At 46.4% G+C, this 25277-nt stretch overlaps 1 protein-coding gene across 2 annotated transcripts; it reads right to left on the bottom strand.

Annotated features, from left to right (window-relative positions):
- Positions 1–6565: 6565 nt before the first annotated feature.
- VGLL2 (vestigial like family member 2) lies at positions 6566–24271 on the bottom strand. 2 transcript variants are annotated; one of them, XM_060238541.1, is made up of 4 exons: positions 24175–24268; positions 18315–18630; positions 8753–9262; positions 6566–7592 (listed from the first exon to the last, which is right to left on the bottom strand). In XM_060238541.1, exons 1-4 carry the CDS (start codon positions 24253–24255, stop codon positions 7552–7554), a joined length of 948 nt encoding a protein of 315 aa, XP_060094524.1. In that variant the 5' UTR covers positions 24256–24268; the 3' UTR covers positions 6566–7551. The 2 variants fall into 2 exon arrangements, with proteins under 2 accessions (XP_060094524.1, XP_060094517.1); XM_060238534.1 differs by having other exon boundaries at positions 7411–7746; positions 24175–24271.
- Positions 24272–25277: the final 1006 nt, after the last annotated feature.

The following is a 25277-nucleotide window of genomic DNA, read 5'->3' as shown; positions in this document are numbered from 1 at the left end:
ATGTTTTGACATGATGATACATGGTTTCATTAGTTAATTTCAAAACACACCTTTCACTCCTGCTGTCAAGTTACTCGTCTTTTTCATTATGTTTTCCTTGCTTGCTTCAGTCTTGAACCAACATTTGTGGGCAACCAAGCTCATTCCACAAACCTGAAGTGGTTTTTCCATAACTCAGACAGTCTGTTTACTCTTGTGTTGGTTCTACTTTGTTTAATGAAACTTATTTTCAAATACTCATACACAGGGATTTCACCTTAATATTCCTATACTTCTTTTCTAAGTGCTTGACGCATATGAATCTTTACAGCCCTGTAAAGTAGGCCTCTATTTTACAGCAGATTGGAAGAAAGTGAGTGGCTTGCCAGGAGTGGCTTGCTCTTGCTTTTGCCGCTATATTACTGCAGCTCTTATGCTATGCAGTTGAAATCAATCTGTAGCAGTAGAAATGAAGCCCAGTGAATTCTTTGACAAGATGTGATTTCATTTTGGTAGCAAGCAGAATCCTCATGAATTGTCATCTACAGCAAATGAGCATCAATGTCTGTCTGCAAAAGGACAGCCCTGTATATACACAAATATTTCCCCCCACAAAAAGCCCCACAGTAATCAAAAGCATTTCCCTAGAACCAAATTTTCTTTCTGAAGAATAGAAATTCCTGCAGAATGCAGGGGCATGCGAGACACACATTTTGTTTTTAAAAGAGAATATTTTCAGTCACAGTATGGGGCAAGGGGGGATAGGGGCTCCACAGGTTCCAAGGAGAATAGTTGTCTCTGGCTGCTAGGAGAGAAATCTTTGCAGCAGAGATTTATCCATTTTACAGTCACCCTAATCCACACCTTCTTAAAAAGGAAAGCCTGTGCTGTTTAGTCAGCGAGACCAGCCGCCAAATTCAGTCAATGGGGCTTCTCCTAAGCAAGTATGCATAAGATCACAGCCTAAAATCTTTAAGCGCTATCTGGCTTGACAGCTTCTGTGTTAGTTGAGATAGATGTCATGGCTAGTGACAACTGGGATCCATTCTTGGAGACTCTTGCCTTTTTAGGTTATGAGGGTCTCTGTGTGTTTAGGATAATGTGATTGATGGCTCCACTCCGGCCCCAATTAGCACCCTATAATTTATTAGCTTCTGCTTTCAGATTATGCGTTAACTTCACAAATATTTCAACCACGGAAACAGCAGCTATCGAGTGTCTCCTGCCTGATCCAACTCATAGGACCCACAGTTAAATGCAGAGCGGGCTGTGCAGGTCTGTCAAAGGAGAATAATTATTCATTTGTAACTCTGTGTGACCAAGGCGATCTCTTTGATGCTGGAAAAAAGATCATATTGACATACAACTGGGGGGGGGCTATATGTGGGGGTAGGGAGCTACATTGCAGGGGAGAGGCTAAAACTGTAGACTTGTCTGAAGGAGGCTTGTGTGTTTATCTAAGTCCTGCTACTTGTGCAAATGCCGCTGCTTCAGTTACACACAAACAGCAAGTGTAAGGATGACAGTCACCTCTAATGCCATTCCTTTGCCCTGACTGTTGAAATGGAAAGCAAACACAAAAAATATACTGCGTATGAAAATACTATGAAAGGAAGGGACTCCTATCTGATAACATTGAATCATACAATGCAAGGGTATTCAGTTATCTGGGGGCTTAGCAACCTTGTTAGATGGGACTGGGTAGGTAATGAAGGAATGATTCGCCTGCACATCACTCAAGCCCTGTTCACATGTTACAGCGGACACACATACATGCTGCATTATGTACATGCATACATCTGTCTGTAAGAAAGAGCCAGTGTGTGTTCCTTTTATAAAAGAAACCACCAGGGATCTGTATCAGTTTGGTGTAGTGGTTAAGCATATGGACTCATCTGGGAGAACTGGGTTTGATTCCCCGCTCCTCCACATGCATCTGTTGATGTGACCTTGAGTCAGTCACAAGTTCTCACAGAGCTGTTCCTCTCAAGAGCAGTTCTGGGAGAGCTCTTTCAGCTCCACCTACCTCACAGGGTGTCTGTTGTGGGGAGGGGGGGAAAGAAGATTGTAAACCACTCTGAGACTCCTTTGGGTAGTAAGGGGTGGGGGTGTAATTCCAATCTCTTCTCTACCTTGATCAATGTGGGCTTTCAGTCACACATTCAGCTATACATGTGTGACTGTGACATGAGAATTACTCAATGCCCATATAAAGGAAAAACAAGTGTACACTGTACACACATTATATGTGTGTTCTGTGTAATGTGAACACAGCTCCTCTTTCTTACTATTCAATAGACAGTGGTTTAAATAGTTTGTTGAAATGATGTGAGGTGCTTGATCTTTAATGGCTACATTACTTGCTGGTGAATACATTTTCTTGAGATGAACTGACACTTCAATTTCTATTTGGAACCTTTTGGAGGTCTTGGATGCAGCAGACATGATAACTGCAAACTGGGTAACATCTCTACAGCCCATGTGCTGATTATCTGCTAGCAGAAAATGCCCATTACATTTCAATTCCCTTCTCCTCCCATAGACCAAACTTGAAATCTGCTATGCTCAAAATGAGCACCAAGCTGAATCCAGCCCAAGAAAAAACTTGATAAAGATAGATCGAATCATCACCATGTCTAACATGATGAATTATGAATCAAGGAGCCCCTGTTCTAAGTATCTTGGCAATGACTAGGCTGTTCTCAGCCTTAGCCCTGCCTCCCATATTGATGACAATTTATTTATTTTATTAGATTTGTATCCTGCCCTCCCCACCAAAGTAGGTTCAGGGCGGCTTTGTACCTTGTAGAATTGTTGGAAAGATTAGAAGATAATGTGTGAAGTGCTTTGAACATCTGTTTATAAGATAATTATGCTGATAAAGCTCCTATTTTTCTTGCCTGCTTTGGGATTAATTAGGCTCAGTGCGTGACAAGTTTTGAAGGCCTGAATAAGAGACAAGGCTGTGGCTCAGTGGTAGAGCATCTGCTTGGCATGCAGCAGGTCCCAGATTCAATCCCCAACGCCCAAAATTTAAAAGGTAGTAGGTGATGTGAAAGACCTCTGCCTGAGACTCTGGAGAGCTGCTGCCAGTCTGAGAACACGATACTGACTTTGATGGACCAGTTCAGTATATACTTTTAAACACTTGCTTAAACTTATCATACATCAAATAAGAGGGAGAGTAAGAGAGTCAAGCCAGCTTGTGCTGACCTAAGAAGATCAGGCTGATAAAGTTCCTCAAGGGGTTAAAAGCAATCAGCATCATCCTCCAGCAGACGCTCATATGAAACACACACCCCTTCGAAGAATCAAGACCTTTTACATCTATGCTAATTCTACAAGAAACATTTGCTACTCTGACAGTAGGGGGCCCCTCATGCAAACTGAAATTGTTCTCAGTTATATGGCTATATTTTTTCAGCCTCATCTTTGCTGAGGAGGGTTTCTTGGGAAGCAGTCTCTTGTTAAAATTCCACTTCCAAAAATAAAGCAGAGGCTAGTGGTTGCTTCTGTGTCTGAAATAGAGATTGCCTTGAACCTGTGAACAGCTCCAAATGATTTCCACCAGAGATAACTTTAAAAAAAAATCTCTGGTGCATCTAATGGAGTTTGCCGATCCGAGAAGTTGGTGGGTATATTTTGAGAGAGTCTTTGGTTTCACACCTGCTGGTCTAACACACTGGCTGTAAGTCAGGAAGCCTGTGGGTCAAATCTCAGTTTTGTCATCATATCACTTAGGTGGCTTTTAGCTAAAGTAATTGTAATCTTTATGTTAATTTCTCTCTCAAACTTAGTTGTACTATGTACAACAAAATGAATAACTGGCCTCCCACGCAGGAATATTTTAGGAATAACAAAAAAAAATGTGAAGTGCTTTGAACACTTAAAAATAATATATAAATGCTGTTATTTATGTGGTCATTATTTAATAGCAAGTTTGAGAAACTTTTCTCAAGAATAAGCAAAACTGTTCTCAAACTTTTCTGTTGTGTGGTGGTCAGTATACAGATCCGTCATGGAAACTTGCTTGGTGTCCTCGAGGCAATCACTCACTTTCAAGCTAACCTACCTCACAGGGTTGTTGTCATCAGGATAAAGTGAAGTTGAAGAGAAACAATGAAGGCTGCTTGGGAAGAAAAGCAGGTCATGAATATTTAACATTTATATTTTACCAACCGCTGGACAAGTGATTTTTATTTTACTGCCTCTTCTATTTAGCGTAAGCTGCCAATTTTTTTTCCAGCTGTTACTGAATGCACAAATTTTGGTTTATATGGTAAAATATACAAATTCACCTGAATTTCCATGGTTCTCTTTCTCTCTTGCACTTTCAGACTAAATTGTCACTTGTTCTAATGACACCAAACATTAAACTTATTCCACACAGGGGATGAAAAAGTATGTCAGCTGCAAATTGTACTTTGTAGCACACTCATTGTGTGAGTGTGTGCAACAAGAGAGACAGAAGCACAACTGATATATGTGATGGTCTACATCTGGTTGGCACACTTTCCCCTACACTGAAGCGCTATTCATATAAAAAATGTGTAACATTTAAAGTGATCCCAAGATGACACTTAGCTAAGGAGGAGATTCTTCCAACACTTATCTAGTTAAAATAATTATCCCATGTATCACTGCCTATAATTGCAGTGATCTAAATGACAATTCTCCCTAGATAAGCTGAATCTCTTGGCAATTCTCCACTAGCTGCTTGAAACATTAGCAATCCAGGCTTCCCTTGATTCTGATAGGATCTCTTCCAGCTCCCATAAACCAAGCCATAAATCTAGCAGAGGAAAAGCTAATAAGATCCAAACTTCAGTGGCCTTAGGGAAAACGGCTACTGACTGACAGTTTCATAGACCTCCTGTATTACTGGCAGTGTACTTGTTCTAATGAGAAACCACAGTACATAGTTGTCATTTGCTAGAGCAGCTGCAGTATTTACAACTCAGTGAGAAAGCAAACCGAAATACAAGTACTCCTTTGCCAGAGAAGACAGAAATTGTTCCTACTTCCTGTGGATCACTGCAAGCGGTAGAGAGAAGACCCCATCCTGCCCAGTTTATGAGCCACATTCTGCTGAAGTCCAGACCCTTTTCTACTCCTTCTTTTCTCCCAAGGAACATGTAACAAGGATGGAAAAGATAGCTTCTGTATGGGTTATTATAATCTTTAAAGCCCTTCATGGCTATGATCCACATACCTGGACTGCCTCAACTCAATATGTCCCTATGCACCAATTACCAACCTTCAGTTGCTACCTTCCTGTTCTTCCTTTGCTTTTATTGAAAATATGTATAACTAATTTTTCTCCCAATTAATTTGTCTTAAAGTGGTATACATCATTTAAACCAGCTAAAAACTCATTTTGCAAAAATACAACACAAAAAAGAGAGGAAGCTGATTATCCCATCAGAATAACTGACTCACCACTCATAAGCCACCAAAAGAAAAGCTGTGCCTTACAGAGCTTCTGAAATCTTCCTCATATCCAAATAAAATCTGTTCCATAAAACAGGAGCAGACATCAAGAAAGTCTGAGCCAGAGCAGAAATGGTTCTCACTAACCAGAGTGGAGGAATGTTTAAGGCTGCCCAATGGGCATCTAATCAGAGCCTGGTCTTTTTCAGTAGTGGCTCTCAGCTTGCAGAACTGACTGCCATTGGAATGGGAGCCACCCTTATAAGTTTAGAGATGCTATAAGGCCCTTTAAGTTACGTGAGCTTCTAATTGGATTTGACCTTCAGGCATGTTTTGGGGAAAAGTTATAGTTTTGTTGTATTATGTATGGTTTTAATTTGAAATTGTAAGCTGCCTTGAGACACAAGAAAAAAGGGTAGGAGAGGAATTTTAATAAATTCCAGGAAAGGAGTCAGCTTCTTTACCTGGGCTGTAGGAGAAGACAGAGTGGGCAGAAGAAAGCAAGTGGCAAAGAGCAGATAAGACTGTGCATGCCAACTCTCTATTATTCATAGGCCCTACCCATATGTTGATGGGGCTTGGAAAACATGGGCAACAGCAGACACAGTAACAATGGCATCCTAAGTATAGTTAAACCCTTCTAAACTAATTTATTTTAGTGGACTTAGATAGGTGTAACTCTGCTTACGATTGCCCTGTAAGTGGTGCCTTTTTGCAGTGCAGTTTACAATATATATTTTGTGGGCGTTTGTTGTGCTGATTATTTTGGCCCACTCCAGCAAAATTTTAAACTCATTAAGTTTTCAGCAAACATGTAACAGCCATGACGAATGTTTAAACTTGGGCAGAGGTTTTTTTGAGCAGGAACATAGTTCCATCTTGCTTGGTGTCAGGGGGTGTGGCCTAATATGCAAATGAGTTCCTGCTGGGCTTTTTTCAAAAAAGCCCTGCGCAAAACAATGATGACATCAGAGGGTGTGGCCTAATATGCAAATGAGTTCCTGCTGGGCTTTTTCTACAAAAAATGTCCTGAACTTGGGGATGTTTCTTATCAGTAAAAAAACCTGCTTTCAATTCATGTTTTCATGTTTTTCTTTTGTGCCCAAGAAATCTATAACCTCTCTGGCTTTAGCTTCTCACAAAAATCATGCTATTGGAGGGTGAAAGGAGACATCTTTAATGTAGTTTTCCTACAAAGAAACACCTCTTAAATTCCCCCCTTTTCAAAAAGAGAGAGACACCCAAACCATTGATCAATGATATCAGAAAGATAGCAACATAAATACATAGAAAGAGTGCTCAAGTGAAATGAGATTCCATGTCTACTTAATGACTTTTCTTTCTGTTTTCTCCTCATGAAGGTTTTTTTTTCTTTTGGAAGGGTCTCTTCATCATCATAAAGCATTCCTTGTATAAAAACCTTATATATATATATATATATATACACATATATATATGTACACATATGTATGCATGTATTATCAAATACAATTACTGTGCCAAACTCTGAGAAGTGCCTCCTTGGTTGTCAAGTTTCTGGAGTCTGAACAGCTGTCTCTAAAACAGCTGCATTTGTGCAAGCCCAGAGGCAGGTGGCCCATGATAGTCGCTTGCCACTCATTCCTGTGGCCTGAAAGAGCTGTCCTTTTGTTGTTGGTGTTAGTGTCCTTCAGAGCTTCAGAGTTTAGAATTCTTCCTTTTGTTTCTACAGTGTAAAGGACAAAGATATCATTCCTAGTATGTGCATATCTTCCCATGCTGCTTTCAAGAAATAGGTTTTTTAATTTCATAAAAGTCAATAAAAAAGAAGAGTTCACACTGTCATCACCAGTAATAAACTCCTTTTGTTTCCCACAATCAGCAATTTGACATCCACGTCAGTTTCACGACTCCTTCAAGTGGCTTGGCCACAATTCTGGATGTGTAGCCATGGTGCTTGGCTTTTCACAGTGAAGAGAAAAGGAAGGTGTCCTACTCCTCACCCCCCCAGTAAGGTTCTTCTGCTGAAATGCCAAGTTGAAGCAGCTTTTTAGCCCCCATGGCCTTTTCCCATGTTCTTGTCCTTGAAATGTGACATGAGATGCTGAATGATGCAGGGGTGGAAAGACAGGACTTTGTAGGAGGAGCTTTAGAATCAGCAGCTCAGCTCAGGAGGGATCCACCACAGAAGGAATAACGGCGAGCTGTAAACCAAGATCAGAAGCTGTTACAAACCGACTCGATTTCAGCTCTGTCAGCAGTCTTACTTAGGCAGAGATCTGACTAGAGGGTAAGAGGAGATGGAAAGGCAGGTCTAAAACCAATAGAGATCCTTGCTCTTATCCTGAGGCTGCAAACCTGAGAACGGAGAGAAAAATGGAAATAAAACAAAACAGAAAGGGAGGGAGGGGAAAGGGTATAAGATAAGGACAGGAAAAGACGAGCACATCACTGCTGCCATTTTCTTTCTAGTGCATGTAGCTTTTCTAAAGTATAAAAAAGTGGTTGGTTCAGGTTGACAAGGAGGAGTGATATGAAAAGGAAAGTCAAGTCCAAACTGATAGCATAAGAGAATATAGGAATGCAGGATGAAACTCCAGCTCAGATCACTGTCCGCCCCCTCAGATCCCATTTAGTAAACTGTGGTCAGCTTTGCCCAACATGTCTTCAAAAAAATAAATGCCAGGGTTCAGATCTGCATGTAAACAAGCATCAAAACATGGTTGCCCTAGCAAGCCCTACAAAAATTAAGCCCTCCTTACCTCACAGCTTTATTGTGGAGATAAATACAACTTGCACCAGTATTATTCAGGATAGGACAGGGAATAAAAATAAGGACATGAATAAAATAGATCCACAGCAGATGTGCTCACTTTAAAACTAGGCTTCTGGTGGATTGCTGGTTGCAGCCACGATAACTGTAATAACAGAATCCAAAACTTTTGCCTTGGGCAGGGGAATTCCCTAGTATTACTGACCCACTAAACTAGAAACCGCTCACTGTACTGTTCTAATGGGAAAACAACTTGTTATCAGTAATCTCAGAAAGCACAGAAGAGACTTACTTATACAGAGAGGAACTGTTACTAAAAAAAAAAGTACATGTCCCTCAGAGGTTGCAAGAAAGTACTGAAGTAGCAACATCTCAGTGCTTTCTTTATCATGTAATTCTGCCTTTTATGGCATGGAAAATGCATTGTACACATGTTCAGCTTTTATTTTGAAGCTTTGAAGCAGAGCAAGAGGGCTTTACTGCTGATGCTCTCCTACCCACTTTCCCATCATCATCATCCTCACCATCATCTCCATGGTTCAGGCAGAGAGAGAGAGAGAGAATTAGAAAGCTCCATCTGCTGGACCTTACCTGCGTCCACATTGAGGCCTAGGCTTGGTGCCATCTCCCCTGCTGGGCTAGGGAAAGGTGCTGGTGTTGTCCACGCTGAAGTGGCAGGCTCACTCTTACCTAGCTCACACTGGGGGCTGACAGGCGTGGGCACGGAAGCAGGCGTGAGGCGATGGGGGCGCACAGAAGCCGCAGGCACCAACAGTGAGCCATAACGTGGGTCGAAGTGTGGACTGTAGACCTCGTGCACAGTGGTGGGGCGGGGATAGGATGAGCTCTGTGAGCCGATGTAAGGGTGGTGGTGGTGGTGGTGATGGTGGTGGTGGGCAGGGTGCCAGGGCTCTGGACCACCCTGGTGGAGATGGCTGTGCAATGAACCTGGTGAATAAGGGTCCGCTGTGGCAAAGGGCAGTTCAGTGTGGCCTGTGGCTGCCAGTGGGCTTCCCAGGGAAGCAGGCACCGAGGAAGGCTGGTAGGTGCTGTTCCAGAAGGAGGGTGGGAAGCTACGTTGACTCATAGGGAATGATCCATCTGAACAAAGGAAGATGGAGAAGAAAACATCAGAACAGCAGCAGAAGGGTGGATCTGTTCTTCATGCATTACTTCTGCTGTCACTTATACTGACCCAATGATGTGATGTAGTAGTTAGAGTGTCAGACTAAAATCTGGGAGTACCAGGTTTGAATCACAACTCTGTTATGGAAGCTTGCTGGATGGCATCCTATCATCTTAACCTACCTCACAGGGTTCTGGTGAGAATAAAATGGAGGAGAGGAGAATGATGTATGCCACACTGGATTGGGGGAAAAGGTGGGATATAAATGAAGTAAATAAATAAATAGCATATTCCTCCCTGTTTGTCCACAGGAGGTGTGAACCCCAAATACATTATCTTAGGACAGTGCTTTTAGAAAGTGGGTAGAGCAAGGTAGGGCTTTTGCCCAGCAAGGCTTCTGGTTGGCCACTGAAGATCTGATTGGCAGTGCAGATTTTTTAAAACACTGCTTGGGAGCAGCTGCAAGCACAGCACAAGGATCGTTACTGTGTGACTGAAGGTAAGCTGCAGCAGTCCTTTTCTGGATGTGCCTACCATGCTGTGTCAGATTTCCATAAGCTGGAAAAGGTTGGGGGGTATCCCTGCCTTAGGAAAACCCAAGCAATTTTTACAAATGACAAATCTGTGTTTATATTTTCATGATCTCCGGTGTAACTGCAAATCTAGACCATTTTCATACACAAAGATGAGGAAGGCTGGTAGATACTTTTCCAGTGTCTGCATTGGGTTACTAACTACGGGTGGGAAATTCCTGGAGATATAGGGGTTGGAGACCTGGGGAGGAAAGGAACCTTAGTGGAGTATATTGCCATAGTACCAAAACAACCATTTTCTCTAGGGGAATGGATTTCTATCTGGCCATAAGTTGTAATTCTGGAAGATCTCCAGACTCCACCTGGAGTTTTGCTACCATACACTTACAAAATAGGCACATTTAGCATTGGCTTAAATGTATATGCAGTTAAAAAATATCTTCCTTCTGATTTCTATCCCATATAATAAATGTTCATACATAATGTACACATATAGCAGCAGAGAGCCTTAAAAGTTCTTTTAGTAGTATTGGTTAAATCCTGCTTTCTAACAATATTCACATTCAAGGACATTTCCCCCTGCCATATGACTTTCCCCTACTGAACTGCACTGAGAACCTGCAGAACCATTATTTTCAGAGCTTACTCTATAATAGAAAAAAAATGTTAGTTTGGAAAACAGTTCCACCAGTCTTAAAATATCTTAACTTGACTTTACTTTCACATTTGTGAAACCTATTACACAATAATAAATAAATATTACACAAATCTTAAATAAAACTTTGATTTCACATTTATACCCTGTCCCATAATGACATTCAAATTTACCACAAATGGAACAAATAAATGTTATAATACTGTATATGAAATTATCTGGCATCTTCTCAATTTTACCACCATTTGGGGAGTGAGTAAAAAGGTTATTCTAACATATGAGAATATTAATACAACTTTGATTAATCTTGCTGGGGGGGGAAGTGTAGATGACTGGGGAAGGCAAAGGCAAATCACCCCGTAAAAAGTCTGCTGTGAAAACACTGTGAAAGCAACATCACCCCAGAGTAAAAAATGACTGGTGCTTGCACAGGGGACTACCTTTACCTTTACCTTTATGAACAATAAAGCCTTGAAGAATTAATCCATGATGGATTAACATACAAACCAATGCCTCTAGGAGACCCCTAGGAAATATACTTCCTATAGAACAGGCCAATATTACTGGCACAGACAATCAGACCTTGAAGGAGATAATGGTGTCCAGTAGAAAACAAACACCTGATCCCAAGAGATCATGTAGCTATAGAATCACCTGAAACCATAACTTTCAAGATAAAATCCAAAGAAAATATTCCTGAATGTACTTTGTTCATCACATTTACTTCCATTTGGCATTCAGGATAGCATATAAGGATGGTATTTCATTTATCCTCACAAGAACCTGTCAATAGGCATCCATATTTGGCTGAAGCAGTAGAACAAAGTTTGAGTTCAGTGGCACCTTCATCCTCTATATATATCAACAAACTGTTACCTTCCATTTCAATGTATCTGAAGAAGTGTGCATGCACACGAAAGCTCATACTTTGAATAAAAACTTTGTTGGACTTAAAGGTGCCACTGGACTCTACCTTTGTTCAAGAACCTGTCAAGTAGCTTAGGAGTGGAGATTCCATTTTGCTCAAGCCACTTCATGCCTGCGTGGGGATCAGGATGTCTTAATACACAAATTCAAATTAAATCCTCAAGTGATCTGTATACACAGCAAAGCCCGATTACATCCCCCTGATTTCTATCAAACAGTAATTTATTCCCAAATTGATTTTGTCCTCTTTTCCTCACAAATTATGAGTGCAGTGGTAATTTCTCAAATGTAAGTAGCTTGAAATTTCAAGTAGCCACATTGGCCAAAGAAAAAGACAAAATCTATGTAATTCCTTGTATTACCCAATCAATATTATTGACCAATCAAAATTCTGTGATATTTATTTATATATCACTTTTCTGCAAAAAGAAAAAAACAAGGTGGCTAATAAATACAAAACATCCCATGAGAATAGTCAGTCAGCTATCAACACAGCCACAGGTTGCAGCTCTCTGTAAAGGCTTAAACAGCCAAGGGGTGGGATTGAGCAAGTGGAAAAGCTCAGTCAGACCCTTGCTGAAAAGTCCTTCTCCTGTAAAAGGCAGCAGAGACAAAACAGTGTAAAAGCTTTCAAGTTCTCCAGAATTCTTCATCTGCCAAGGAAGGGGAGAAATCAGGAAGAGACCAATGGCACCAAAACTCCAAACCGTATTCACCATGACAGGATCAGACTAACTGCCTCAAGATCGCACCCCGTAGGAATCCCAGGAGGCGATTTGGAGCTGGAAAACGAAAATTACCATTGTCCCCATTTTTAGCTGCCTTTGGCAGCTCTTTCTTGTTTTTAAAACCACGCAGGAAGTTCCAAGCCCCGTTTTCCTGGTGCCCTTGCTTAAAAATGCGCCTGTGCACTTTCATACTTTGAACACCGATGATGAGGCTTGTTTCATATCTGAAACAACTTTTTTCTCACCCATCCTTTTAACATCCAGTGTGATGAAGAATTTTGGAAATTCCAAAAGTTTACACACTGTGTTGTGACATTTTGGTTCAGTTTCATAAAGGATATTATTTTAATTTTGTCTGATAGTTCCAAAACAAAACAGCTTAACAGCTTTTCCTGCTTATGCCAGATATAAATGTGTAGGCATGAGAAAGACCTCCCTCCCCTTCAAAAACAAGGCAGAGCAATGCCCTTTATACAGGTTGGGGTGTGCAACCCCTGAGCTTGTGTGAGTCTCTAATTAGGAATTCATTTAGGAAGAGATTAAAACCTGAGGAAAGATTGTGGCTCAGCTATAGAAAATATACTTTGCATGCAGAAGGTCCCAGGTGCAATCCTTGGCACTGCCAGTTAAAAAAGGACTCTCTGGTAGTTGATGGTGGGAAGAAACTTTGTCCGCTGGACAATGGCTGCCAATCAGAACAGACTGAGCTGGAGACACCAGTGTTCTGACAGGCAGCTTCATGTGCTCCTTTGAGACTCCTGTGTTTAGAATTATTTACACACTAGAACTGACTGGAAGCCACAAATCCCCTTCTCTGTAAGCCCCAAACAGTGAACATTCAACTTTGGGTTTTAAAAAAAAATGGATTGGCGCGCTAGATTGGAGGTGGTAGTAATAAAAGTAGATTTCCAGATCCTAAGACTTCTACAAACTCAGAACTTCTGTTTATTCCTGGAAGGTCCTCCGCTGAAGCATGTCAGAGTCTGATGATCACATAAATAAAGGTTGCCTGTTTTATACCCGTTTGACGATAATAACTTCTGGACAAACAATCCCTGATGACATAGTATGGTAGCTCTTCCAGCCCTCCTCCTGGAACTACAATTCCCAGAGTACCTTTGGACAAGAAGAAACCCATAAGTCTACGGGCTGCGGGGAAGCCATTTCAAGCGGGAGGGCGACTCAAGCCCAAAGCGGAAATGAACCCTGTCGAGGACGGTCTTCTTTTAGGCACGTAAATCGCGCAAAGGAAAGCCTCGCAGAGCTTCTTAGTTCCCGCCCTGCAGACTTTTTGCAATCAAACTGTTTTTTTCAGTCAGTTTATAATGCCCAGAAAGCCAGCGACAGGGTAGGCCGGTTGATGCCAAGAGAGTTCGAGTTTTGCAGGCCTAAATAAGTAAATATTTCATGGAAAATCAGTCAACTAACATAGACCAGATCAAGCTGCGATCCTAGGCAAATATAATGGCGGCAAGCCCCCACCCCCCGTCAATGGCTTGAGTAAATAAAAAAAATTACACAGTTTGAGCCGGAAATAAAAGTTCCTGAACACAAACAAAAATTATATGGGGCATGTGTTTAGGGAGAGGGTGATGCTGACCCGATTCCACAACTTCCTCGTTCCAAACGGAACGTTCCTCCTACGGAAGCCGCCTTTGGCTGCAATGGGGCGGGCTTTGGACCGCCTGGGAAGCGGTTGCAGGGATCCTGGGATTCCTACGGGGTGCGACTGTTTGGAGTGCTAGAGGCGATTTGGAGCTGGAAAAGGAAAATTACCGTTGTCCCCATTTTTAGCTGCTTTTGGCAGCTCTTTCTTGTTTTTAAAACCGCGCGGAAAGTTCCAAGCCCCGTTTTCCTGGCGCACTTGCTTAAAAATGCGCCTGTGCGCTTTCATACTTTGAACACCGATGATGAGGCTTGTTTCATACCAGGAAATGAATGCTCAACGCTGCCTGCAGGCCACAGATTTGAAGGGGTGGGATGGCGTAGTGCGATTTTATATTCAATAACCATCGAAATTTAAGCACGTTTTCATGAGAGATTCACCCATCACTCAGTGTTTAATAAAGATGAATCAAGGGCAATTTATATGAACTGCAGATCTGAATCTCGACTTCCTGAATCCTGAGGCTTTCCCCACGTCTGTTATGTCCTACTTGAACAATCTTCTTCCAACTTTCCACAGCCTGTTGTGCTCTGCTTTCGGAATAGCGACATAAGCAAGAAAAGATGATCACTTTAGATTTTTAAAAAATGGTTTCATATCGGCAGCTTTCCCCACCCCTAAATTTTTGGAGTAAGATCTGAATAACTGGAGTAGGGTGTTTTTAAAACTAAACGATTAAAGTTTCTGATCAGCAAAAATAATGAGGCCAAATGCTGCGACGCTCCGAAGCAAAGGGCCTTGAAACGGACCTCGCTTGGGTCAAATGCTATGCATAAGCAATTTTGTCTACATAGTACTTGAAATTAAAACGATTTAGTTGAGCAGCCCCATCCTATCCAGTAGCAAGTCCGGTGGAACTCCAAAGGATCTGACCCTAGTTAAGCCGGCGAAAAACCGCAGCAGAATAGAAGTCGGATGCCCCTTTAGTCAGATGATCCAGTCAGTCCCAAATAATGTCTGGTGGCGTCAGTACCGCAAGAGAAATTCCCGTGGCTGCAATCCTGTGCACACCTCCATAGAATCTGGCTGCGACTGTCTTCAAAACGAGTTAGCCGTTTTCTTCCCGATCACCTAGAGTACATGCCCTCACATTGTTGGGGACTTCCACGACAAAATTTGGAAGCGAAAGCAATCGGCTTTTATTTTTATTAACAGACTTATTTTGCGAAAAGTGCAAGTAATATCCCGCCGGTTTCAATTCTCCCAGCTCTTCCGGCTCGGAGACTTGGGGGCTGAGATGATCCAATTGATTTCAGCAGCATTTGCTGGAGAGCGTCAAGTAAGTCCTTAAATGCTCTTCAAATAATCGCGATCTCCCTTGGGTTAACCAACCGCTGCTCTTTGCAAGGACGGTTCAGTTGCTTCTCTCGATATATATGGAACATTTTAGAAGAAGAAGAATTGCAGATTTATACCCCGCCCTTCTCTCTGAATCAGAGACTCAGAGCGGCTTACAATCTCCTTTATCTTCTCCCTCCACAACAGACAAGCTGTGAGGTGGGTGGGACTGAGAGGGCTCTCCCAGCAGCTGCCCTTTCAAGGACAACCTCTGCAATAGCTATGGCTGACTCAAGGCCATTCCAGCAGGTGCAAGTGGAGGAGTGGGGAATCAAACCCGGTTCTCCCAGATAAGAGCCCACGCACTTAACCACTACACCAAACTGGCTGAAGATGGATTCTGGTCGGGTAGCCTTGTTGGTCTGAAGCAACAGAACAAAATTCGAGTCCCCTGGCACCTTTAAGACCAATAAAGTTTTATTCACGGTATAAGCTTTGGTGTGGCACACTTAATCGGATTAAAATGTACACACACCAGTTTATGAGAACACTCTTTTCCCAGCTGTGATCCCAAAGGAGGGGGCAGCTCTCTTTTCCTGGCAAAAAAACAAGTACCCGCATCCATTATTTCAGCTAAACTGGGTTAGTGTGAACTAGCTCACAGATTTTTAGCCTCCGGCTCACACATTTTTGTGTGATAGCCCCTGAGCAAACTAATTTATGCTGCGACTCACAACTTTAATGCCAGTAGCTCACAAAATAGAATTTTTGCTCAGGAGACTCCATCGCTTAGAGGGAGTATTGCCCCCATCATCTCCTCGACCGCAGAGAGGAACGATGGACCAGGACCTACCTACGGATCCCAGCATAGAGATCGAGGGATTCCAACACCCGCTCTTCCCTTGAGGGCCAGCCCCCTCTCCCCACTGCAGGATTACTTTCATTTCCGGGCATTCTGAGAAATGAGTTTTCCTGAGGAAGCAGGTCTCATCCGAACCCGCATTTAGCACTTGCCTCGCTTCTGTGCTGGGCTCCTCAAGGGGGCCCTTTTTCTCAGATTCTGCATTGGCCTCTCTGGAGCAGGGCTGCGTGTGCCCTGCTTGCTCCCTGGCCCGGGCAAACTGGAGAGCCCAGAAGAGACCGGTACAAAGGCTAATGCGGAATTCACCGCTTTCTTTCTTTTTCTTTCTTTCAAAAAAGACACCACTCCCTAAAAACCTAAAATAAATCTTTGATAAAGATTTCTTGCCTTGGTTGCTCAGAAAACGAGCTGTGCAAAAGATCGAATGATTTACAAAAGAAATGCACAACCCCAGGAAGGTGATCTTGCACTGGATCAGTTTCTAGAGGCTGAAGAGGTATCAGCTTTCAGGCTAACTTTCCAAGAAAGTTCTATGGAACTTGCCCAATACAAGAGATCGCCTTACTTCGTTCCTAAACAGTTCCTTTCAGCTCCTTCCATACAAATATTTAGACCTTACAAAACATCAAATCACATGGGAGTACAATCCAGCCAAAGAGAAGCACCTTTACCTCTGGCTGGTCTCAGTGGGAGGGATTTTGCTCCCTAAACTTCAATCCAAGTGCCAGACTTTATTATTCAAGTGTGTACCTTTGGCTGGATGATGCCCATTATGCATATGCACATCTTTCTCACGTTCATGGGACTTCCATGTCATGGACGTTTTCTTGGCTTCCCTGCTACACGTTTTGGATCAAAGGTACAAGTTCAAGTCCCGCCCTTTCCTCTGGATCCCCTTGGTCCAGTCCTTACCACAAGGCACCGAGGCAGGCTGCAATGACCCTTCGCTTCACATGCGAATAAACGTCGAGGGGGAGGGACGCTCCAACTGCGTTATCGTTCCCCTTAGGGGGCTTTTGGAGCGTTTGATACCTAGAGGTATAGCGATATAGCACTATAGGGGGAGGGACGCTCCAACTGCGTTATCGTTCCCCTTTATCTTACACCTATCTGCTGGGACTTCTGGTTCGTTTTCACTGCCATCCCTTCCTCCGTGACTGAAGCGACAGCGATTTAATTTAACCTATTTGATTTTCCTTCCTTCGAAAGGATGGTGGTTTCATTGAAATCATTGGAAGTTTTCAGCAGTCGTTTAAGGGTAAATCTTAAAACTCATCCTTCGCTTCCCCATCCCAACAAGGGGCCTTTTTACAGGTGAAAGCTGATGGCCTCCTTGTGAAGCTTTAAGATAACCTTGGACTTTTTTCTCACAACATTTTCCATACAGTCGAGTTTCCGTAACTACAAGAGAGCGCCGGGGGGGATCCTTCTCCTACATCTCCAGCGAGCATAGAAAAACCGTTCTCCCATCCGCCGGGTCCAGTTACTGACTTGTTAGTAATTGTAATGCGTTTGTTAGGGCACCTCTGTTCACAAGTGACACACACAAACTGTAACCTGAATAAATCTTTCCAAGCAAACGATCTGTTTTTAGAAAGAACCGTAGGAGCAATGATCCGCAAGAATTTCCCCTCAGGCCGCTTGCTCCAATGGGGTTAGGTTAGAAAGAATTAAGAAAATGTATTCCTAGAAACCTCCGCTGTTGGTTAAAATCCACACCTGTCTGTCTGTCTCTGCGCTACCCCATGTTACCAAATCGTGGCAGTGACAACCTAAGGGTTTGTGTGTGTGTGTGTGTGTGTGTGTGTGTGTATGTTTGCGTTTGGTCTGCTTCCACGTGGCAGAGCTTCTCAGTTTTGCATTCACGGCTGCAGCAAAGGGGAAGGCATGCGCCTAGGTGATCACACTTTCGGGTAGGAATGTCAGGCACGCCTTTCTCTGTCAGCGGCCATTTCCCACCACCGTTCCAGGTAGGGGGCTTTTGGAGCGTTTGATACCTAGAGGTATAGCGATATAGCACTATAGCAATTACTGACCAAATTTTTGCTGAGCTGGCGGGGAAAACAGCCGTTGTGAAGGGCGGAGGGAATGACAAAGGCTGACGTGTGGGTGGAACCTTTGCGAAAGCCACCTTCCTGTCGAGTGCACATGATAAGGGCACATGCTGAGGTCTGGGAAAGAACCACTGGGTCACCACGAGGGCAGGACTTGTTGGGATGCTTCCCCCCGCCCCGCGCCCTGGGTCCAATGACGCCCACGCGAGAGCAGCCAGCCAGCCATTGCCTGGCGTTTGAAAGGCAGTCCCCGAAGGGCTTGGGCGAAGACCCGTCCCCGTCCCCGTCCCCAGGGCCGAGGCAGGGGCCGGTGTGTCCGCTCACCCCTCCAAGAGCTGGAGCTCCTGGCCGCCGCCTTGGCGCTGGCGCTGCCGCCGGGCGAGTAGCTGCTGGGCTGGCTGAGGGCCCGGCTGAAGTGCTCGTCCACCACGGCGCTGATGTCCCCTTGGAAGTAGGTGAAGAGGACGCAGCGGGCGTTGAGGTACTCGGCCTCGGGGGGGCGCTCTTTCTCCGGGCTGCACTCTTCCTCCTTGATGCTGGCGGCGGCGGCGGCGGCGGCGTGGCTGGAGAAAGAGCTGCTGGTGCTGGCGCTGCTGGCGCTCTCGGCGGCTTCCTGCATCTTCGAGTAAAAGGCTAGTTTCTGCGGGGAAAGAGCAAAAGGCGATCAGGACGGAGTCTGTCCTCCCCACCAGCTTCACTACTGCTGCCGCCGGCCGCCCGGGAGACTCGTGGCTGGGCGTGGCGTGGGCACTGCCGCTCTGGGGCCTCTGGGGCAGCTACAGGCAGCCTCCGGCGGCGGGGGGGGGGGGTCAAACCTTTTCATCACCCAGAAGCCCCCCTGACTGAGGAGGTGACTTCGCGCCTCTGCCCTGGAAAGTGACTGGAGGACCTGGGATCTCCTGTTTGGGCGATCACACACGCTAAATAAGGCACTCTCCTCAATGCACTTTCCGATTGGATCTGGCCGGTTCACACAGTAAAACCCAGCTGGGAAGTGCATCCAAAGTGGCTTGAAAGCGCATCCTCTGGTGTGCGTCATCGAGCCAAGGAGACCCCAGACGCCTACTCTTTTAGGAGCACCTGCCCGCGGGGCCCTTCCGCTGGGTGCAGCCATCAGAAATGCGCTACTCCACGGATGTTAAGGCGGGCCTATGGATCCAGTACTAAGGGCACGGAAGCTGGGAGCAACTCTCACTGAGGAGACTTGCTTCCCAGTACAGTTGTTTAGGATTGCCCTGCAGCCAGGCCACCTACCCGCCCCTAACCCTCGAAAGCACTGGCTGGCCCCTGGCCCCAGAGGAATGGGTCCAGAGTGAGGGCTGAAGGGATGTACAGATCGCGCGACAACCGTCTCTATGGCCCGATTCGTTCCCACTCAGATCTTCTCTCCAGGCCCCCTCCCCGCCGGCCCTTTGAGCAACGAATCCAGGTGCTCCCGCCGCCCCAAGGCCGCCGACTCAGCGCGCTTCATTTGCTCCCTTCACTTGCAGCCAAACATTCGGCCAGGCAGCGGATTCTCCACCGCTGATGTGCAGCTGGCCGCAGAAATCGCAGGGCAGCCCAGCCGGGCTGGCCATGAAGTTGTGCTGGACGGGCCCAGAGAGGAAAAGACCTTTTCCTCCCTAGTCAAGGGATATTTGGGGAACCTCTGGTCAAGCCAGGCAAAAGGTTAGCTGGTGGCCCTGTTGGAAGACCCAAGAAAGAAAGAAAGAAAGAAAGAAAGAAAGAAAGAAAGAAAGAAAGAAAGAAAGAAAGAAAGAAAGAAAGAAAGAAAGAAAGAAAGAAAGAAAGAAAGAAAGAAAGAAAGAAAGAAAGAAAGAAAGAAAGAAAGAAAACACGGCAGGGAAAATAGCAACGAACTGAATGCATTTTTTGCGTTTTAAATCCGCGGCAGGCACGCAGGTGTTTAGATGGCCGTGCTTGACTTTAGAAAGGGAGCCCATCAGCCTGGCCTGCAGCCGCCTGCTTCGGTGGAGGGAGCGAGAGGGCTTGAAGCTTCTACTAGCGACCCGATTGAACTGAGACGGGCATCCATAGACAATGTAGGCGACCTGCGCGGCCCTCCTCTCCCAGATGGATCCCCGAGAACGCCGCCTCTGGGCTGAAGCGAGGAGGATCGCAGACTCGCGACCAGATCCCTTCGATGGCCATTGGACTAGCGCGAATCTCCCCGGGGATCCTGGGCGCTGACAGCAGCAAGGAATCCCGACAGCTGGAGCGGCCCTGCTGGCGTGTGACATGCAGAAGTCCCTTTCCCACCCTTGCACTCCAATCCGGGAGGCGGGCAGGAGTGGAGGGGCTAGGGAAGGATGCGCCCCCATCGTGTGGGGCGGGGAGGGGGCAGAGAAGCCAAAGCGTTTCCTTAGCGAGGCGCTCTTTCCGCAGCCCGCAGTATTGACTTTTTTAAACTAGATTCTTTGGGACACACAGAGAGAGTCTCGAAAACCCGCGAAATGTTTGCCGCGTTTGCTTTATTAGCGCCGTTTAGCTTGGCGGCAGCAGCAGCTGCTGCTGCGGCTGCTTCGGGCTGTTCCTAAGAAACGAAGAATCGGATTGGGACGCAGCGCGAAGATCCTCCTGCTGAGGCTTCCAGCTGGGAGTCGGGGACCAGGGGAGGCCCCGAAGCACCCCGAAGCAGCAGCCCAGCCCAAGGAGGTCCGGAAACCACGCCCCCCTTTTTGCCCGGGCAGCGGCTCTGCTCTTTTGCTCATGCCGGGGCTGGCAGCGGCGAGGCGGGCAGCCGATGGGCTCCGGCTAACGGGCAACCGGTCGCTCTTTGGGGCATATTGGGCTGCCAGGCCCGGCCCACGAGAGCAGGATAGAGCTGGTTTTTGGTCGTTAGTAAAGGTAAAGGCAATCCCGTGTGCAAGCACCAGTCCTTTCCCACTCTGGGGTGACCTCGCATCAGGACATTTTCACGGCAGACTTTTTTACGGGGTGGTTTGCCATTGCCTTCCCCAGTCAGCTACTCTTTACCCCCCAGCAAGCTGGGTACTCATTTTACTGACCTCGGAAGGCTGAGTCAACCTGGAGCCGGCTACCTGAAACCAGCTTCCGCTGGGATCGAACTCAGGTCCTCCTGAGCAGAGAGCTCGGACTGCAGTACCTTTACCACTCTGCTCTTTGGTCGTTAGTTTGTTTAATAAAATAAAATGAGGGTGATCTGCCCTGGCTGCCAATGTTCCCTCTAAATTGTGGAGTCTTGTGAGCAGAAATTCTAATTTGTGAGCTGCTAGCTACTGCATCCATCAGCGTGCTCTGGGGTCATCCTTCCTGAGCTAAGACAAAAATGTGTGAGCTGGAGGCTAAAAATCGGTGAGCTAGCTCACATTAACTCAGCTTAGAGGGACCACTGGCTGGGACCCCAACTTCTCTCTTCGGACCCAACCAAAGCCAACTCCGAATAGTTAAAGGCATTTTTACCTCTGTTCCCTCAGCTCTAACCTAATCTCCCCCCCCCCCCCACCTGGCGCAGAACTGTGGCGCAGAAGGCCCTCGGAGCAGTTCACTTTTGTTGTTGTTCGTTTAAGCGCCCTGCGAAAAAGGCATCAGACCTGAGGGGGCCCGGCCGGCCCGCCTGAAGAGCCGCGGCGGCGAGGAGAAGGGCGCACCGACGCTCTCGAGGCCCGTTCAAAAGCCTGGGCGAGCAGCAGCCGCGGAAGCCCTTGGCGGGATCCGGGCCGGTGGCTCCAGCTGGCCACGATGGCAACTGCCCAGGAGTAGCAGGGCGACTCTCTCCAGGGCAGGCGCGGGGGACCCGGTCGAATCGCCTTTGCTACGTTGGGGGGGAGAATTCTACAGAAAACAAGCACTCCGGAAACTTGTTTTAAAAGAAGTTTCTTTCTTACATTTCCTCGTTTTATTCAGATTTCGCGCCTGCGGAAAATTATTTCAACAGAACAGTTTGATTTTGAGGGCTGGAGCCATCCACGTCCTCCTAGAGAAGCGTGACCCCGGCCGGCGCCTTGAGTGCCCAGGCGGCCCCCTGGAGAGCCTGACGCTCCGCGGGTCCTCTTGCGGCAGACCCAGGGGGGAAATAAGGGGGGAGGGCGGAAGGAGCCCTCCCGGGCAAAGTCTGGAACAGGTGCAGCGCCCTTGGGAAACGCAGTCCTCTTCCGCCTGACGCAACGAAACAGTTTATAAACTGGGGTGAAGAGTTCTTCGACCAGGCCCACCTTCATATGGGACTCAGCCCTGCCGCGTTGGGCGGCCAGGCTTTTAAAATGAGGATGTTTTTGACCTGCCCCGACAGTTTCCAACAATACAATGCTCCCGTTAGTTGTTGTTGTTGTTTTTTTAAAGGCGCGATAACGTCTTGATTTGGTTTTTTTTTTAAAGATTTATTTTAAATGCTGCTTTACCAACCACTATGAGAACCCCGAGACGGCTAAGAATAGGCAGCTCAAAGGAAGCAAATGTCAGGTGGGCATCCCTGTTCGTCTCTCGTAGCAGGATAATATTCAAAACGACCTTTTCTTCATCGTTTAGATTTAGATCGCACCTCTCTCCCGTAAAAGGCGTGGGTGCGTGTCTGCTCACATTTTAAAAGAGATCCACGGGAACCATGAGGTTCATCATTAAAAGAGTTAAAATCTTGACATTCTCTTGGCATCTAGGGATATTCCAGAGAGAAAACATCTGGCAGACCAATAATAAAATCACGAACTAAAACAAAAGCATTAACTAAAGGTCTTAAAGACAGATCAAGCTGGGTAGCCCTGTTGTCTGTTTGTCCAATAGCACCTTCAAAGACTAACACGATTTGTGGCCGGGAAGGAACTTCCCGTGTATCCGAAGAAGTAAGCAGTAACTCACACATGTTGTTAGTCTTTTAAGGCGCTACTGGACTCCTGCTCTTTACTACTGCTAAAGGACTTAAAGGGCAACATAACGTTTTCAGGGCATAAACTTTCCCCGTCCGATACAAAAGCTTTTGGACCTGGGAACACTTCATTGGCCTATTACTGGACTCCGATTTTGTTCCATCTCAAAACAAAGGAGCATAAAGACCCGAGAGCCCTACTGCAGCCCCTGGCCTCACCGCAACGAAAACGGACATTTTGCCTTCCGCGTATTTCAAAGAACAGAGTCGTGAGGAGGACACCAGGTATCAGCACCCCGCTGCTGCCTCAGGCTTTCTTTCGCATTCACGAAACTGGAAAGACACACTTTGCCTAGCTAGCCCTCGGTCCGCAGCCTTAAAATTGCTGACAATCAACTGCGCGGACTGGTCAGTTTCGCGCAAGCTCTAGGAAACTGACAAAGAAAACCGACCTGTCAGGAGCCCGGAGGCTGCAGGTTTGGGTTTTCTTTTAAATAGCCTTCCATCCACTGTTCAAAGGTGCTCTCGGCAAATTGTTACAATTTCCCTGAAAAGAAAGCTTTCTTTGCTCTTGGAATGTGATTTTAACTGATTTGTTACTATCACGGTTTTACAGCTGCTCGGAAGGGCATGATAGACACGTGTAAAACAAGTGCATGTTGTTTGCACGCGGGACTCCAAGGAGAACAGTAAACTGCAGAACTGGTGTCGGAAATTCATTGATCAATTCCGCACTAGACCTTTAATCTTGGGTTAGCCTTGTCTCCAAACTGACATTCTACACTAGAATCAGAGAAACCAAGTCAGCGACTCTATGATTTTATGATTTATGATTGTAGACAGCCGCAATTTGATTCGCACTTCTCTGGCGAAACCACATTACATTTATAGATTAAACTGCAAACCGGCGCACACTTGGGCTGCTCAAAGCCCATCGATTTCCATGCAATTGGCCCCTAGTAGATTACAGTTTTAGTCCGCAGCAGTTTCCTCTATGCAAAGAAAACGCGATTAGAGCGAGCGAGAGAGAACGCCCTGCCGCGGGAATAAAGGCAGGCATTCCCCACAAGTAGCCCCAAGCCCTGTGAAATGGGGTGGGGGGAGGTGGGGGGGGGGGTTGACATTTCAGTCCAACTGAGCGGTGAAGTCGGTCCCGCCTGCTGGGGGGAACGGCTGGATGATGAGGGGGTCTTCCCTCCCTCCCTCCCTCCTCCAGCCCCGCCATCTCGACCCTCCGGGAGGCAGGCAGCGAAGTGTCCAGGCGGGCCAGCAAGGGATGGGCAGATGCGAGGCGGCGGGCGGGGGTAGGCGCAGTTGCGTTCTCTTTCCGGGCTCGCCGGTGGCAGGCTGGCTGGCACCTACCTGGTGGTAAGGGCTGTAGGCTGCTGCGAAGTAAGGCTGGGGAGGACCATAGACTTGGTACATAACATCCAGACAGCTCATGGCGAAAGAGAGCCGGCCGCACTCCGGGAGCGGAGCATCAACTCTTCTGCCAGGTGGCGGCGGGCGGCTTCATGGGTGCTGCTGCTGCTGCTGCTGCGAGTGGGAGGGAGCCCCTGAAGCGCCGCCAGGCCAGGAACTGCCCGCTGGGGAGGGGCTCGGCCCTCCGTCCTCCTCCTTCGCTGAAGCCAGCGGCGACCCAGTCCCAGCCCAGGAGGTGGGAAGGAAGGAAGGAAGGAAGGAAGAGGGGCTGGTGGGCGCCCGCCGGGAGGCATTTAAACCGCGCTCGCAGCGTCAGGAGCAGGCGGGCGGACCGGCGGCCAATCGCGACGCAGCCCTGTCAAGCCCGCGGCGGCCCCGGCTCCTGCCTTCGGGACCGCTGGGCAGCTAGGCGGCGCCTCCTCCCGACACGTGGGGGTTGCTGGCGATCTCGCTCGAGGGGATCTCCTTGGGATGGGATCAGAAAGCGGGTTCGCTTGTTCAAAACAGTCCCATGCTGCCTTTCCATCCAACCGCAAACCTGAACATAATTAACATCTCAGGCATTAAAGCCTTTCAAACATTAAACAGTGCTTGGAACTGTTGGCAAAAACTCTGTAGAATATTTAAAACAAAAGATACTCATATTAAAAAAAAATCACACATAGAGAGAAGAAGGCTTTCTTCTTCAGTGAGGAGGGAATGCTAAACAAAACAAAGAACAGTCCTCCTCCCCTTCTCTCTGGCAGCAGGAGACCCTAGAAGGAGAGAGAGGAATTGCCCTGGAGAGGGAGTTCCAAAAGTTTCGGCGCCACAGCTGAGAAGGCCCTTCCTTGGGTTGCTAGCCATCTAGCCTCTAATGGCCAGGAGCACCCAAACAAGGCCTCCAAAGATTAGGGGAGTGGTAGGTTCATATGGAAGAAAGCAACACTTCAAGCCTTGCAGGGCTTTAAAGGTCAGTTCCAGCATCCTGAATTGGCTCCATAAGCAAAAAGGGAACCACTGTATTTGTTAAACAATCAACAAAGTTGTTTGTTTGGTGTAGG

The sequence above is a fragment of the Heteronotia binoei genome, chromosome 1, assembly GCF_032191835.1.
Source record: "Heteronotia binoei isolate CCM8104 ecotype False Entrance Well chromosome 1, APGP_CSIRO_Hbin_v1, whole genome shotgun sequence".
Classification (NCBI taxonomy): domain Eukaryota; kingdom Metazoa; phylum Chordata; class Lepidosauria; order Squamata; family Gekkonidae; genus Heteronotia; species Heteronotia binoei.
The sequence above is the reverse complement of the archived record's forward strand: the minus strand, read 5'-3'. Positions and strand labels throughout refer to the sequence as shown.

Excerpts from the sequence above, each read along its gene's own strand:
- VGLL2 (XM_060238534.1), bottom strand. The coding sequence starts at position 24,255 with ATGAGCTGTCTGGATGTTATGTACCAAGTCTATGGTCCTCCCCAGCCT. Across the intron at positions 9,263-18,314 it reads GAGCTCCAGCTCTTGGAGGG|ATGGATCATTCCCTATGAGT; the intron begins GTGAGCGGACAC and ends TCCTTTGTTCAG. Across the intron at positions 7,747-8,752 it reads AGGCCTCAATGTGGACGCAG|GTTTGCAGCCTCAGGATAAG; the intron begins GTAAGGTCCAGC and ends CTCCGTTCTCAG.